This window comes from Hoplias malabaricus, chromosome 1 (genome assembly GCF_029633855.1).
Source record: "Hoplias malabaricus isolate fHopMal1 chromosome 1, fHopMal1.hap1, whole genome shotgun sequence".
Taxonomy (NCBI): domain Eukaryota; kingdom Metazoa; phylum Chordata; class Actinopteri; order Characiformes; family Erythrinidae; genus Hoplias; species Hoplias malabaricus.
The window spans coordinates 44,316,151-44,332,891 of record NC_089800.1 but is presented as its reverse complement, the minus strand read 5'-3'; the positions used below and the strand labels follow the sequence as shown (position 1 = coordinate 44,332,891).

Sequence of the window (16,741 nt, the reverse complement as noted above, 5' to 3'; positions counted from 1 at the left end):
GATTAGTTGAACCAGTTGTGCTGGGAGAACAGATAGCAATAAATATATAGGACAGGCTGCCTCCAGGACCAGGCACTAATCACTGCTCTGAGGGGTGACAAACTTGACATGAGGCTCTAAAGAGCAGGGAAAGGTCAAATGTAATAGATACTGTTTCTAGATGCTGGGTTATTTACTCGTGATCTCAGAGCTGCTTCAGTACTGACAGGTTTTCACTTATCCAAGGTTTGTATGATCTCCACAGAACTGCACATGAGCCTGAGGTTATCAAGCCCAATGCCAAACACAGGCCAGCTGAGTACAAATCCTCCCTGCATTGGGCTGAAACGCTGTGGAACTGCTAACTAACTGCTAACAGTGATGGAGATCCATTCAACACTATTCAGAGAGTGAAATTTGTAACACATGAGGCGCTAGGCCTGTTAGCAGTGTTTCTGCCCTTGTACGTGAATTGACGTAGATCCAAAACTAATCATCCCACATCAGTAACTGACATCACTATCACTGTCATGGCTGATTACAAAAAAACTGCCACAACACTGTTCCAATATCTAGTGTAAAGATTCCCCAGCCAAGGGTAGACAAACTCAATATAAATTATCTTGATTTCAGAAGAAATGTTGCATGATCTTTCATCTACAAATTTTATGTCACGCACTGTAGACAGGTACAAACACATGCTTACCTTAGAGTGCTGTCTGCACCAGCCATCAAGTAGTAAAACACATTAAAAGTGGACTCAGCCTCTGGCCGCTTGGTTACCCTCAGCTTTTCCAGGAGCATGGTCTATCGCACCAGCGGTTTAGAAAAAAACAGTAAAGATTCAGCAATGCAGCTCTATAGAAGTTCAAACTAGATGTGTGCATTCATATAAAACGTGGATAAAAGATACCTGAATTGAGGCAGAGGCAACCTGGCCTGTCTGATCAAAGTCCAGAGAGACAATCTGGGAAAAGCGGCTGGCGTTAGCATTCATTGAAGTGGCACAGTTCCCAAAGGCCTCCAGGATGGTGTAGACTACCTGCCATTTCTCCGCTGAGAGGGGGGGGGGGGGGGGAACCACACACACACACAGTCAATATTTTACCCACTACAAGTTAATTAGCTTGCTCCTATGCCCTGACAGACTCGGAGGAAGGGCTCCCAGGTCCAGCATTGAGAGTTGAACATATGCAGATAGCATCTTGCCCTCTTTAATGCTGCTGTTGATGAGCAATGTAATCTTCATCGGGTCATTAGGGCTAAGTGTGGGTTGAACAGTCTTTGATGAGTAAGGCTAATTATCAGAGTGTTCCAGTGTGCATCATTAGCAAAGACCCCATCTATCATCCACTTCACCCTCTACACCAAAACCCCACCAACTGCCAAACAGAATACACCATCCATTTCTTTGAGTCTGCCAAACAGCAGGACATATCCCTGCTTCTGGAGCTCAGAACACATGGTCACAAATGTGTGGAGGAATCACATGCACAACCTATTAAAGTCTAATGAGTCTAAACTGGTAATTACTTGGCCTCTGAAATAAAAGGAAAATGCAACTTTTGAAAAATTCACAGAAAAATAAGAAAGTCATCTGGGGTTATAGGCAAGTATCATACCTATAATATGTATGTAGTGAGAACAAGAAAATATCAGGTTTGCCCAGAAAAAGTAGGGTTTATCTCTGATTAATCTATACAATCATACATTATTTGTTTAAAAAAATTTATAAAATCAGAGGATCTGTGGTGAGTCCAAACTGTCATTCTTTTGTCACAGACTCTGGATAATAAGCACTGAACTTAAAAAGTGTATGTCCTTCTCACCAGAAAAGATCTTGCCAGTGCTGCCAGCAATGGACAGCAGATATTGCACCAGGTGCTGGCAGTTGGTGGTCTTGCCACTTCCACTCTTGCCCAGCAGCACAATGGACTGGTCCTGCCGTGTGGTCAGAAGGTTCCTGTAAGCCGACTGCGCCACAGCGTAGACATGCGGGGCTGTGTCCTCTCTCCTGCAGCCCTTAAACATGTGCATCACCTGAAAGGACAAATAGGCATTCAGTAAAAACACCATGGCAGTGTTATCCAACTCAATAGTAATCCACATCAAAACAGCAATTCACCTATTTCAAAAACGAATGCTCCAGACATAGCTCTATATTACACAAAAGGGCTTTTTTTGGTCAGTCTAAACCACTCAAAATCCATTACAGCAGCAAAAGCCAGCCATCATTACAGTCCACACCACACTGAAGGACCTTTTTATTAATGTTCCAGTCTGTTCAGTAATGAAATATGTCCATAACCTTGCACTTTTCCAAAGCAGTAACACTGCCGAGTCAATAAAGGTGCTCATTTGAAAAGTATACTGGCAATGAGCCTGATTCCAATGATTCCAGCATGTTTAATGGCACATTAATACAAAAGAGCCACAAAATTTCCATTACCAACTAATCAGCACAATCTATAACCTCGGATAAGTGAATGAGCTTATAATTAAGAAAAAAAGAATAGGTTTTAGTTAGGAATTAATTTAAAGTCAATTATACAAATGGACCTATTAGCAGGTTTTAGTTGCGGTTTTATTTCGTGTCTTGTTATGATATAAATAGTTATGCCCTGCCTGTAACAAGTATCGCCTTATGCTGCATGAACTTAGAGCACATGCTATTAGAAGGAATTAAAACCTTTGTCATTGCAAATGTAGGCAAGCGGCATCGTACTGTCTTTACCTTCTCAGAGTACATAGACGGGGCACTGATGGGGTTGATGACAACCATGCTGGATCCTGCGTATGTGTAGATGAGGTTTCCTCCATAGCGCTGCCGCAAAGAGTGCATCACACTTGACTCGTTCAGGTAAAGCAAGTTCGCCAAGTCCTCACAGCGGTCAAATGAAGGTGGGTTTGCCTAGAGTCAGAAAGAACAATGGTTTTCATTTTACATGCTAAACACAGATTGCAGTGAAACTCAAAAAAATTTACTGAAATATGCAACAGAAGGAGTGAGAGGCTAAGAATATGGATTAATATTCTAAAATCACTGTGGGCTTGACACTTCATGCCAGATTTTAATGAATTTAAAAGCTGTTCACCTCAACTCTGAATCCAGCTTTGCCATTTTCTAATAAAACAGATGGTTCAGACACTGGATTAAAATTCAAATTTCACATTATGGAAGCACGTCTGCTGAAATTGCCCTTCAGCAAGCAAAAAAGACAATTAAATTGGCTTTGCACTGGGCCGTGAGGGAAATTTTCTCAGCATATGTGCTCCTCTCAAGACAAACACACAGCATCACAAAGGCTTACATTCTTCTGCTAAAGCTTCTGTCAGGTGTGGGTGTGTGTGTGTGTGTGTGTGTGTGTGTGTGTGTGTGTGTGTGTGGGCGAGAGAGAGCGAGAGAGAGAGAGAGAGAGAGCTTTTAAACCTGACCTTCTCCACATCATCCTCATCAACATCCAGTACTGTCCCATCATGCTCCAGTTTGATCTTCACCTTCCCTTCTGGAAGACTGCCAGCATCTGTCTTCAGCAAAGTGGCTGCAATTATACAAAAGTAAAAATATTAGCAAACTTATGAGCAAATATCTCATCATCGCTATTAATAACATTCACATTTTAAACAATAACAAAGGAAAGTTCTTCCAAAATTTATCACCAAAAGATGATCAAAAAAAAAAAACAGACAAAATCTCTGGAATATTAAAGTCAGAACACCAGAGCGAGGTGTTACTAAAAATAAACGAGGCTGTGAATTTGTTACAGCACCGTTTTATCAGTCGGACCCTTATAGAAATGTAAGTCAGTAATAAATAAGTTCCCAGCGATGCCTGGGAACTAGATTACTTGGTTGATAAAATGTTAAGGTGCTTGGTTTTAGAAATGTTCAAAAACTTAAATGTTAAAATGTTATCTTGTATCATTCTTGTAGAGAGATTTAATCTCAACTCGGTGCTTCAGTTTGTAGCTCTGTATGAACAGAAAATAACAGGCTTTCTATGATCATACACACACTGTCAGCAACTGACAAGATAAACTATTTTTATAGCTTGTTATTATTTGTTATTATTGTAAACAAAGACAATGATATGAAGCACAAAGCTTCTTCAGACATTCCAATGACAATGATATGTATTTTGGGCTTTCCTGCTTTTAAAATGCCAGAAAAACCTCTGTGACAATGGCTATATGGCTAATGGCGGACCGGCTAAACTAGTTCTCGTTGCTCTCATTTCTAAACCTACAGGATATTCTCAGTTGTATAAAACCCACATACGTACACGGCAGATATGAACTGCTGGGCTGTTTGTACTCACCCAGGGAGAAGCCATCTTTGTGGACCAGCCACACTTTCTCTGAACTGTACCATGCCTGCTCTGCAGCAATCTGTTCCTCAGTCTTCACCTGTAGAGGAAAAGCACATCCATTACATTAAAGCAGGCTCTGCACCAAAAGCACTCAAAAGCACTCCATGCATGGAATAGTACTGAAGTTGATCACAGGGGTGATGATAAAAGCTGACGTTATTGCTGTTCTAAGATCTGTCTTAGATTTTATTTACAGGCCAGGTCTGATAGGAAAACAGATCTTAGAAAAGTGTAAAAGATATATATATATATATATATATATATATATATATATATATATATATATATATATATATATATAAACACATACAGTAAACACTTTTGTTTTTAAGAACAAGTTGTTCTTAAAAAATTCCAGACCAAAACTTAGTTTAGACAATTATCAGCCAATAATTAGCTTTGATTTCACATCAGACATGTCATGACAATAAATGCTAGTAAACTGTGAGGCCAGTATATTAATAACCAAACAGTTATTAACATTAAGACAGGACTGATTTTAACTGTTCACATTCCAATATAAACCATTAATATTTAATATGGTTTACATTTAAGTAGATAGTCTCAAAAGCTTATACATTACACTACATTTCAATCGGTCTAGTTTGTAATGATTTGTGATTGATGACATGCATTCACTTAGTGGAGTGAACAAATTAACCCACAACACATCCCCAAAAGTACAGTAACAAAATGATGCAGTGTATCATCAAAAACACTGGCCTTGAACTTCAACAGGATATTTTGACCATCAAAAGTAACTAGGTGTATAATGATTGTTTCAAAATATAAACAAGAATCAGTGTCCAAAAAGACAAATTTCTCCTTTAAAGATGCTCAGATATTTTCTATTACTATTGTTTTAACGGGGCACTGTGGCTGCTGGGTTTGTGTTGTTGGTTTAAAGGTGGTGGGAGTTCACAGCACTCCAAACACAGAGCACACAGAGGCACACTTCACACGGCAAGGGGCAGGTCCACACAGGTTGGTGAATTATATACAGGCACAGTACAAGCCAGACCTTTGGCTGAGAGGCAGCAAGGTGAGCTGCCTGGAGGATGGCCACTGGATCCTCCTCCACCTGTCCCTATGATCAGTGCGCCAGCAAGAGGGAGCAAGAGCAATGTTAGACACCATCATTCTCTACAACTCTACAGACAGCTGCATATACTTTACTCCCAGGCATCAGAATCAGTACACATATTTTACACAGAAAATACAGACATGTTTGTTCATTTTTATAAATACAGAAATACAAACTATCTTCACAAGTTTAACACAGAAAAAATAAGGGATGCATATTGTTTTTGTTTTTTAAGTGAAGAGGAAATGAGCAGCAGTTGTGGATTAATGTGCTATTTATTTATTTTTTTATTTTGCATTATTGGTTAGAAAATCAACTAAATATTATTTGACCAAAGGGCCCAAGTTTTGCCTACAACTACTTTACACATCTGTCAATGTAAACATAGATCAGAATAAGGCACAATGGCTGGTTAAAATACTTTGATTTCTTTGATTTTGACACAATTCAGTTTGATACTTCATTTTCTACACACTATTTGACACAAATAAAATAAAAAACAACAACAAAAGGATGGTGTCATCAGCACTGTGACTGACTGCAGTTAAAACTTCTAAAAATGGGTATGGGTTACTTGAGTATTCCTATTCAAACTGGATTAGATTTACCTGGGGAGGGTTTAAGTCCTCACTGATAGGATTCCTGACTTTAATCTTATATAATATAATGCCTGCCTTTTTTTTAACAAGTTGGACCAGTACGAATTCAGGAGTGATTTGATTTCTGTAATTTACTAGTGTGGATCTCTCTTATTATAGGTGTTAAAAGAAAAAAATAGAATAAGCAGCTTGTAATTTACCTAATGAATGATGAACTGCCATCTCAAACTACCATTTCAACTTTTCAACATTAGCTTAGTTTTCAAAATCCTCTTGTTGACTATCATTACATTAGCAGGAAAAGGGTTGAGGTGTGCTTCTTTAATCTCTGTCCATCTTGAGTTACTCAAAAAGCTATTTCATAGGGTTTGTGGATAAAAACAGCCTACCTACGCAATAGAGGGCAAGGCTGCACACTAGGTACTGAGACACATCCTGTGTATTACACAGACACCAAAATCTCTCTTCTGACAACAGGACAAGGCACATTCCATGTCCAAGCTCAAATAATTCCTCTTTCCACAGAAGATAAGTTCTATTTAGTTGTGGAGCTGGTCGGTCAGGTCTACATTAAACAACCTCCCCAGGTAAAACGAATGGAGCTTGAATATTTTTAATAGACTGTGTTGGTGATATGATGTAAAGCCTAAAGGCATGAACATTACAAACAGAGAATAAAGAAGCAATGTGAACATCACGAGATTGCACAAAATGTACCCCCACACACACATACACACCAATCATGCCACAATCACATCGGCTCGCTACGATGAGAGAAACACAAGCATTCACTGCAGAAGAACCACTGCTGGATTCATGCAGTAAAATCCCATCTCAAACCACAGAGCAATGGCAAGACTCACAAAAACTGCGTTTATGAAACAAGTAAGTCTGTAGCACTTTAAAGCGGAGTAGAAAAATAGGTGTGTAAAACTGTATATTTGTCATCTGATTATATTCATTCATTGTCTGTAACCGTTCAGGGTCACAGTGGGTCCGGAGCCTACCCAAAATCAGTGGGCGTAAGGTGGGAAGACACCCTGGATGGGGCACCAGTCCATCGCAGGGCGACACACACTCTTACATTCACTTACACACACACACCTAAGGACACTTTAGAGCACATCTGAATACAAAAACTACACATTTTTCCATCAGGTTCAAAGACTGTTTTACATTCTTTACATTGGTGGTGACAACAATCAGAGCTGCAAGATCTATAGCACAAATGTAAACATTTTATTTACTATCCAAAATGTGATTCTGGATTATCGTATATAATGCTGAAAACAATGAGTTCCCAACACAGCCATTGTGAGCAAATCTGACTGACTAAGTTTCTCTGGAATTTTACATCAAACCACTCTAAATGACAACATCTAAACTATGCAGAAATATTTAAATACTGTTTGATTTCTCTCCAAACATATTACAGTTAATAAAAAATAATATTCAGTGCTGTTTTAACCTATTTCTGACCTTTGAATAATTAAGTGATTTAATGATATATTCTATATTATGTTATGAGCTATCTATAATGATCTATAAAATCATAAAGTAATGAGGTCAGAGATTTACATCTATAATAATGAAGCAAAACGAATAGTCAGGGCCAAAGAGGGAAGAGTGAGGAGCAGAAGCTTACACTGCAGCAGGCTGCTCGAGAGCACACTGCAGCCAGACTGAGCTGGACGTCGGCAGGGGAGTCCGAGTCCCCAGATGGACCCTCTACCTGAGTGGACATGGACGCAGACGTGCTGGACACACACTCCAGCTACAGCAGCCAGCCACACAACAGCCACAGCCAAGACAGCAGTTGACAAGAAAGAGAAGGGCAGATGAAAAAAACAACAGCTTTGAAAGAGCACAATGAGGAGAGGTAAACAGTGTGAGAGGAAATGAGCATGGACAAAGTGATGTTATGGTATTAGTGTGAAAGGTTAAATTTATAAATGGGTTGTAACAATGCATCTCTGAATCATGATGCATTGATTTGAATGCTACAAGACAATGGCATTAATTATGGAATGTATAAGTATATTAAAGAAAACACACTTGCATACTGCGAGGAATCTTTAAAATATTAAAAAAATAAATAAATAAATAAATGAATAAATAAATAAACCTTAAATCCCCCAGAATTAGGAGAGAGAATAATTTACCCCTAAAAACTATACAAGACCTTTTTTAAAAAATGATAATAAAAATAAAATAAAACACTGTCCCTCAAGCTCCACTCTTGTTCCTGATCTGAAAAAACTGTTACTGGTTTTCTCAGAAAAACTTACCCCAACAGAGAACAGTGTTTATGATCACTGGGATTAGAATTAATAGTGTGTTATTGTGTTAGGTAATTTTTTTCTGATTTCCATTGAATGATTATTTTTTTATATATTTGGAATGAGTGGATTGAAATAATAGAAGAGCACAGGCAACCAATCTCAGAGAAATTATCACCATACTAATTTTAAATGCTTAGTTTTACAGTGACAGGGCACTATTAGGACATTTTACAGTTGGATGTGAGGTCTCTTTATCAAGGCACATATGATTATGTGATAGGTGAGAGTCATATTTGTTTTTTTTTTCCTGCTAATACACAAACAACTCCATTGTTAAAATTTGTACACCTAGGGCTGGACGATATGGCCAAAATTTATATCACGATATATTTCTAAATTTCAGTCTGTACGATATAGTTCCAATATAAACACCATAAAAAACACTGAAAAAATTCCAAGAACAAACAAGAAACTGGACAACAAGCATAAACCTCTTGGATTTGTCATTTTTTTAAACTAACTTTAAAACTGAAGGCAGTGAACTGGGCAGCACCCTGTAATGACCGTAAATAATGGTTTGAAATATTGAAAATGTGTTTAAAAATCATCATTGTTATTGAAACACTTTACATCATGGTATATATTGATATTGAATTATTGTCCAGCCCTGTGTACATCACACAGCAAAATACATCAACAGCAGCAGGCAGAGTGACAATGATAAAGGAAAGAAAAGGTGGGGGAATAAAAAGCAAAGATGAGAATTACAGGTGCACCGAAGATGCGTTCCAGCCGTCTCTGAGCTTCTTCTGTTGGACTCAAGGTGGGGCTCTCCTACAAGTCAGACCACCAAGAGGACGTGAGTGTGAGACAATACAATTAGCCAAGACCACTGTAGATTAGTGCAACGGAACCAACCACCGAGAAGTCAGCACTGCGTTAGTCATGCCTGTGCTGGTTCATTTCCTCCCTGCAGATCACAGCTAGCACACACGCTAACTGCTACAGGAGATACGCATGCATAAACACACCTTTTTGAGTACAGGTGGAAGGGGGGCTTTGGGTATGCTCCTAGGAAGAGACTTCCCAGTTGGGGTTGAGGACACGCGTGATAATGTCTTCACCTTGAAACGTCAGGTGTATACACACACACACAAACGCCCATATGTACACAATCCAATCCAGTAAATGAACATCCACATTATTCACATTAAAACACTCCAACATGCAGTGCTTCACTTCAAACCAAGTCCTTCATTTAAGAATCAACTACAATTGCATTGTTTATTTTCAAGTTTCATATAAGAGCTCAAAAAAACACCAGCTTGCAGAGCTCAGCAGGGCAGATTTCCTCTCTCATCGACAGAGTGTATAGGCCTCATTAACTGGCTAGAGGCTCACTACATCACACTCATTCACTCTGAGCCAATACATCAACACTGAACTGCTATTTTTTTGTACCAAACCCCTGAACGTGTTATATTCAATTACATCATGTCTGACGGTATAATTATTCCCACAGTGGCTTTTAGAGTTGACACAGCCTGTCCGTAGCCTACTGCTTAGGTCCCAATCTAATATGTTAGCCCTAAGCTAATATGCAAGCCAGAAGCTAACATGCTTCTCATAAGAAAAGACAGTGTGTTGTACTGTTACATCATGCAGCATGTCATTTAAGATGCGACTCTAAAGGCTATAATGCTTAAACAACTCAAATATTATACTACTCCACAGGAAGAAATAGAATATAAACAATATGGCATTACACAATGAGAGCATGTGCCATTTCATGCTACATTTGTTACAGGACAGGAGCCGATTCGTTTTTTTTAACACCGATATCTGATTCATTACTTGCCGCTGACATCAAACTGATACCGGTATAAAAGCTCTAAATGTTTTCCCTCCGACTTGTGTTTGCTCCTTCAGCTTTGTAGCATTATTACCCATTGCTGTTATACAAATGCACAGTGAAGTAAGTTGTGTTAGACGCACAAATCCCATATATTAGATTACATTAGCTAAAGACTCTTATCTCAGGCTCATGCTGGATCTGTCTCCAACTCACACACAGACCCGAGAAAGTAAAGTGATCCATGCAGAAGACAGATAAAAAGTACCTCTTGGCTTTTTGCAGCTAGCTGTTTGGGGGTGGGTATAAACCCTGGTGGAGGGGCAAAAGTGTCAGGCTTGGGTGCAGGACACAAGAGAGTAGTGGGTTTTACAGGGGTAGAAGTAAGCACTGAAGGTGCTTTGGGAGCAACAGCAGTAGATATGGGTGTGACTGATACAGATTTAGCTTCTGGAATGGATGCTGGACGAGCAGAGGTACTGGGAGATTTAAGGGCTTCGGCAGGTTTTGGAATAAATCCAGCTGCAGGAGTCATGGGAGATGTCTTTGGTGCAGGTATGAAGCCTGGTGGAGGGGAAAGTGTTGAAGACCTTGGGGCTGGAACCAATCCAGCAGGTTTAGGGGCTGGGATGGACGCTGCAGGAGATGTTGGTGTAGAGGGTTTAGGAACAGGCATGAAACCTGGTGGTTGTGTTGGATTTGGATTCTTGGAAGTTGACATGAAGCCAGCTGGTGGGGAGACAGGAGACTTTACAGGTGAGGAAACAGCAGCGGTAGACGGAGGAGAAGTGTTATCCGCTAGTTTTGGAGCCACAGACTGACCAGCTTCTGCTTTCTTTGTACCTGTTGCTGCTATTGCAGAGCCTTCTTTCTCCTCTACTTTTTCTTCATTCTTCTCGTCTTGTTTTTCCATGTGATCATCCTTACGCAGGCGTGGACGTGGCTCCCTGGTCCTACCTCGGTTCATCAGGCACGCTAAACCTGAAGAGATTTCATCCTTCTCTTCCTTCCTTATGGAGTCATGTTTGAAAGAAAAGAGTGGCATCTTCGCAGTCTTGGGCACAAAGCTTGGTGTGGGTTTAGGAGGCTCTATAGGTTTGACAGGCTCTGGTTTTGGCGGCTCAGTGGGAGTCTGGGAAACTGTCTGGGAATCCTCTTCAGTTGGCATAACTCTCCTCACCACCCTCCGTACAACTTTCACTACTTTCTTGCGGGTTACGCCCTGGGGATCCTCTGCACTGTCTAACTGAACGGCAGTGACCCCAGTTTTCACGCTGCTGTTAAGGAGTCCATTGGTGTTGCTGTTACCATTCACCACAGGCTCAGCACTCACGGTAGCTTTCAGAGGCTCGGGGCTTCGGAAGCGCTCCAGCATCTTATGTTGATCTGAGCCACTGATCACAGAAAACCTGTTTCTATTGGGCGAGGGGCTCTTGACTCGCTCTCGAAGCTGGGGCTGGGATTGGGCATTGCCAGGAAGTTCTCGAGCAGGCTGGGGGCTCTTGGTACGCAACAGAGCTGTACTAGGCTCTAGATTGGGCACTGACTGGGAACGGCTGCTGAGACTGCCATCACTGTCTGACTACTCGACCCGAAGACCCAAGGGGAGCAGAAAGAGAAGGTATTACTTTTGGGGTTCAGGAGTATGGATTAACACAGTTCTCAGAGAGAAGTATGAGAATTACATAAGCACTTGTAAAATAAATATCACGATAAAATAATCAGAAATTGGTGATTCTTTTCACTATTCACAATTCTTATATAAGAACCCACAGACATAATAATCCAGTTTACCTTTATTCACTGCTGCAATAACTCATCTGCATCCATAAACGAATTGAAACTAACGATTCAACAAGCATTTATCCACATAGAATTTTGTCAATAGATTCCTTGAAGCTTAAGAGACTTGTGATGGATAATTTAAATAAAAGGGATGAACCATGGTAACCATGCAGTTCAAAGAGCAAAATACCAATTTATAAACTGTCTAGATTGTCCTATCTTGACTGTGTTTCAGAATACATTTCACTAGCTTCTCCTAGTTCATAACCTACAGACCAGAATAATGGTGCTTTTCCACCGCATGGGTCTGGCTCAACACGACTCGACTCGGCTTGGTTCGCTTAAAGCTTGTCACTTTTCTACCCGCACAGCACCCCATGAAATGGAGCTTGTAACGTCGAAAAACCCCTTTTCTGACAGGAATTGATGACTTTGAAACAACAATATGGGCGCTGTTTACTCGTCATGTATTCACATGTTGTTTTTGTTTTTGGGACTAAACACGGCTCCGCGCCACAGTTCTCACAGATCAGTTTTACTTGTTGCATGTTCAACTTTTACTGGAACCCTTTGTCGGCCTTCGGCCCAAGGAGCATATAAACCTCTTCAAAACACCCAGAGACAATGTTACAAGCTGCCGTTGTGAGCTGCTTCCTTTTGTTTTTTGTGCTGGATATGAATGAGCTCTGCATTTCGTGGTGATTGATATGTCTCTCTGGCCAATCAGTGCTATGCAGGGTTTACACGTCACCATTTAGTACCTACTCTGCATGGTTGGAACCCAGAGCGAGCTGGGACTGAAAATTACCCGGCTCCAGGGACCAGGTACCAGATTTGGCCAGTGGCGAGTCAAGTCGTGTAAGTTCCATGCAGTGGAAAAGTGGTCATGACTGATCTAAGCAGCCTGTTCAGATTAGCACTGCAAGGTTAAAAGGTTTCTCTGGACTTTCAATAAACATGGATTTCTCACACAAGTTGGAAGTATATACTATTTACAGTTCACTACTTGCAATGTCTTATCATGTATTTGCTTTAGTTTATCTGTGCTGGGATAGGCATGTGTGTACATGCATGAACATAGTGTTTATCTTTACAGTCTACTTCACAACCAACCTCCCTGTGTAAATGTTTCTGAGCAGCTGCATGACAGTCAACACAACTGACACGACTACAAAGGGCTTGGTAAGCCATCTTCTCATCAAAAAGGAATTATGCTGTTTAGCAAGGAAATTACATCAACTGTGCTGTATGAAGAGGCAGTTTATTACTAGCTATGTCACCAGCTGCTAATTTCAGTTAATACTACTCTTGACAGACAGTATCCCTGAATGCATTTGTGTGTCCTGAATTTTGAAGTATTTTTAAACAAATAAAACTGTAATCCTGAGCAGTTTTAAGGACACGGTGACTTTTCAACTATGCAGGAAAGGCTTAACTAGTAACACACCAAACAACAATTCAAAGGACTTCCTGTTTTATTAAAAGCTGACTATGTTTCGCATGGTTTCTCACATCATCACTTACGCTCTCTTTTGAAACCTTGGGGGCTGGCTTGGTCTCTTCTTTGACCTGAAGAGGTTTGTGGGAAAAAATAATTAGGATGTGTACTGAAATGCTGTTGGTAAAGGCTTAGTCTGTCACACACACAGCACACACTCATGCATGAAGTGTTACAGTTTGAACAACTGACAGCTAGTGTCACTTTTACCATTTATCATGTTATATCTAAAGCATCAGCATCAGTTTACTGCTCTGCTCAGACTGAGTGGCAAGCTTTCAAAAAGAAACCAAAAGACCTCTGGCACAGCACTGGTGAACTCCCTTGAATACAGTGTGCCATGGTGTTCAGACAGTTTCACACAGTGAATCATGTTTTCCATCTGCCCTAGAACACACACACACACATAGGGCCATGCCTTTAAGTGCACACTGCTGAATACTGTATGCGCAGTACTCTCAGAACAGAGGTGGAACTCTCTGCTTCATTGTAGTCAAACAAGCCAAGGTGGGGGAAAGCATGCAGAAAAATGCCAAGTTAGGGACACAGTGCATTGAATGAAAAATGAAGAACAGAACACCACTTTCCTTTTGCTCCCAGAAGGAAAAGCGTGATGAGAACGCCATGATGCTGGCGCTGTGGTCATGGGCTGGGCTTGGGGGTGGGGGAGGGGGGGGTAGAGGGAGGAGACAGGTGAAGAAGGACGAGGTGAGCCGATGAGTGAGAGATCACGTGAGCCAAGAGATAAGAATCTGGCACAGTGGTGGTTGATGGTCTTGGAGATGTTAGCCCTGGAGCAAAAGTTTCAGGGAAGTCTCTGGAGAAAGAAAAGGGTCCGTTGTCTGTGGGATAGAAATTCAGGGGGAGGGGGATAGAGGTCTCATAATCAGTTGGAAAGTCAAACCAAAGCAGTGGCTCTCAAAATCCTCAAGGTTTCACGGGCAGCCAATGTATTTAATTCTGCCCAATGTGATGCCCATTTCGGACTGGCTGGCTGGGCCCGGAAGAGAGGATTGAGGACCACTGAACTAAAAGACTGCACATTGATATGAGAGCCCTCAGTTACACTGAGTGTACAGCGTCTGTTAAACACATAGGGCTGTTTCATACTATAATCAAACAACCCACAAATAACGTTGAACATTATCAGAATAGAAAGCGTTTTTTCAAACTGGATGAACATTAAATCACAAACCATTAATAACCTTCTCATGAGAAATTTGCAAAGAAACTAAAAACGTGTTAAAAAATGCATTGAAATGGTGTCCATTTGGAAGTAGGGGGATTTAAAATATGAATTATCACTATGTAAATTTCCCACTAATTTGAGCATATATTTTAAGCAGAAAACACAATCATGACAGAGCTAAACATCCATTAAAAACATTTTAAAAAGAGCTGTGTTTAAGGTTCAGAATATGGGCGAAGTGTTGGGCTGCAGTGAAACCTTATCTGCTACTAATAGTGTCTTTTTTATACACAGGGCTGGACAATAATTCAATATCAGTATATATCGCAATATAAAATATATTAATGAAAATAATATGATTTTTAAACACATTTTAAAAATCTCAATATACATTATTTACAGCGTCTTTCACTGACTGAAGTTCATTACAGGGCACTGCTGTCAGTTCAAGGCACTCACGTTATAAGGTAAGTTTAAAAATATTTATACTGACAAAGCGAAAACGTTTATGTTTGACGGTGATGTCATTATTTATTTATTTTTATTGTTCATATCAATATCAGAAAATATTGTATTGATCAAAATTAAGAAACATATCTTTATATATAATGTTTGGCCATATCGACTAGCCCTGTGTATAACATTGTTCCTTCAAAGCATTGAGAACTAACCTATTCAGAAATGTATTGTTTATGTACATGCAGTTTTACTTCATCATTACATCATTACACACACTAACTGTACAGGTCTGGCACAGCACCAGGGATAAAGATTTGAAATGGTGTTCCCTAATCACTATAAACAAACTCTCCTGCCCTAATGCACCCTAATACCATTCTAATACCAACAGGACATCTCCCTCTGGCTCAGTCTTTCAATCAGAGCCACTACACTACACACAACACACACACACATCAGCTAAATAAAGCTTCCACGGAGTGCTTATCTGTGAATAGTGTGCACTGCGATACTGAGAGCACAGTCTTTTTTTAAAGGATCTGCCACACCTCTAGTATGGCCGCAAAACTGAACAAGATAATTAAGTTAGTCTAAGTACACAATCGCCAAATGCACCCTCAGCAATAACAAGGGTAAATAACGACAAACTACAAGAACAATTTGACTGATCTTCTTACAGCAGTTAGACAAACTGTGTTTTTGTGTTTAACGTATCTATGTGAATGAGTCAGATACCTGACGGTTAGATCATCAATCTTATATTGGGTCACAGTACAAACTTTGTAAACAAATCCTAAATGGGCATAGAGAAACATAAATAAATATATCACACCTAAAGCCTAAGTAGAGCTACAGTAACAGTTTACAGTTAAAGCAACTAAAGCAGAAGGAAAGAACAATAATTCACTGAATGCACTGAAGACAAATTTACTGAATAAAGTAATCACCCAAAACAAACAGCAACAACTACATGATTCACATTATTAGAGCTGAGTCACCCTACTACAAGTCCCTGCTAAGTCTCAGCACTTTTACATTCCCTCCACACAGCTATCAGAGGCCATATCTTTATAGAAAAAAAACTAAATTTCCTTACACAAAGCACAGAATGGGATCACGGAACTAAGTAATTCAGCGTTTTGGCTTTCCATCACCAGAAAATGCAAAAAGCATAATAGCATTCATGAAAGAAAACGGGCACCTTATTGGAAAGTACTGCATACGGTCTCACTCTTCATTTAATTCAAACAGAACACGATGTGGGCAAATTAATGCAGAACAGAGTGTCAAAAAGCATCAAATTGTGTGATATTCTCTGAAAATGAATACGCACTTTAAACACATTATTTATTTTAGCCGGTGGGACTCAGATTTCAGACGGTCTAAAAGAGGAATATTCTATAAAGACAAATGCTTCAATTTAACTCAAACCTCAGCTCCTTCAGCTCATACACTTACAAATAAATCTGACCCACACAGATGAGTGTATCCTAAACCCAACAGCCTCTGAAATCCTCTAACACTCAAATTAAACTCAGAACCAAAAGCACATTAACAGTTTGACTTAATGTCTACAGTAGCCTTAGAGAATGCTAGCTGGTTTCATGCAGTGGCCCACTGCTCTTAGCCCTAAAAATAGTGCAGC

General features: G+C 40.0%; 1 protein-coding gene across 1 annotated transcript in view; it reads right to left on the bottom strand.

Annotated features, from left to right (window-relative positions):
• Positions 1 to 16,741, bottom strand: part of myo18ab (myosin XVIIIA b) — a 117,748-nt gene that overhangs the window by 61,864 nt on the left and 39,143 nt on the right. Inside the window, exons 3-9 of the mRNA XM_066663775.1 lie at positions 5,370 to 5,435; positions 4,298 to 4,385; positions 3,415 to 3,521; positions 2,714 to 2,890; positions 1,809 to 2,019; positions 893 to 1,035; positions 686 to 786 (exon numbers count right to left, since the gene is read on the bottom strand). Of these exons, the coding sequence (XP_066519872.1) occupies positions 686 to 786; positions 893 to 1,035; positions 1,809 to 2,019; positions 2,714 to 2,890; positions 3,415 to 3,521; positions 4,298 to 4,385; positions 5,370 to 5,435 (893 nt within the window). The remainder of the gene's footprint in view (positions 1 to 685; positions 787 to 892; positions 1,036 to 1,808; positions 2,020 to 2,713; positions 2,891 to 3,414; positions 3,522 to 4,297; positions 4,386 to 5,369; positions 5,436 to 16,741) is intronic.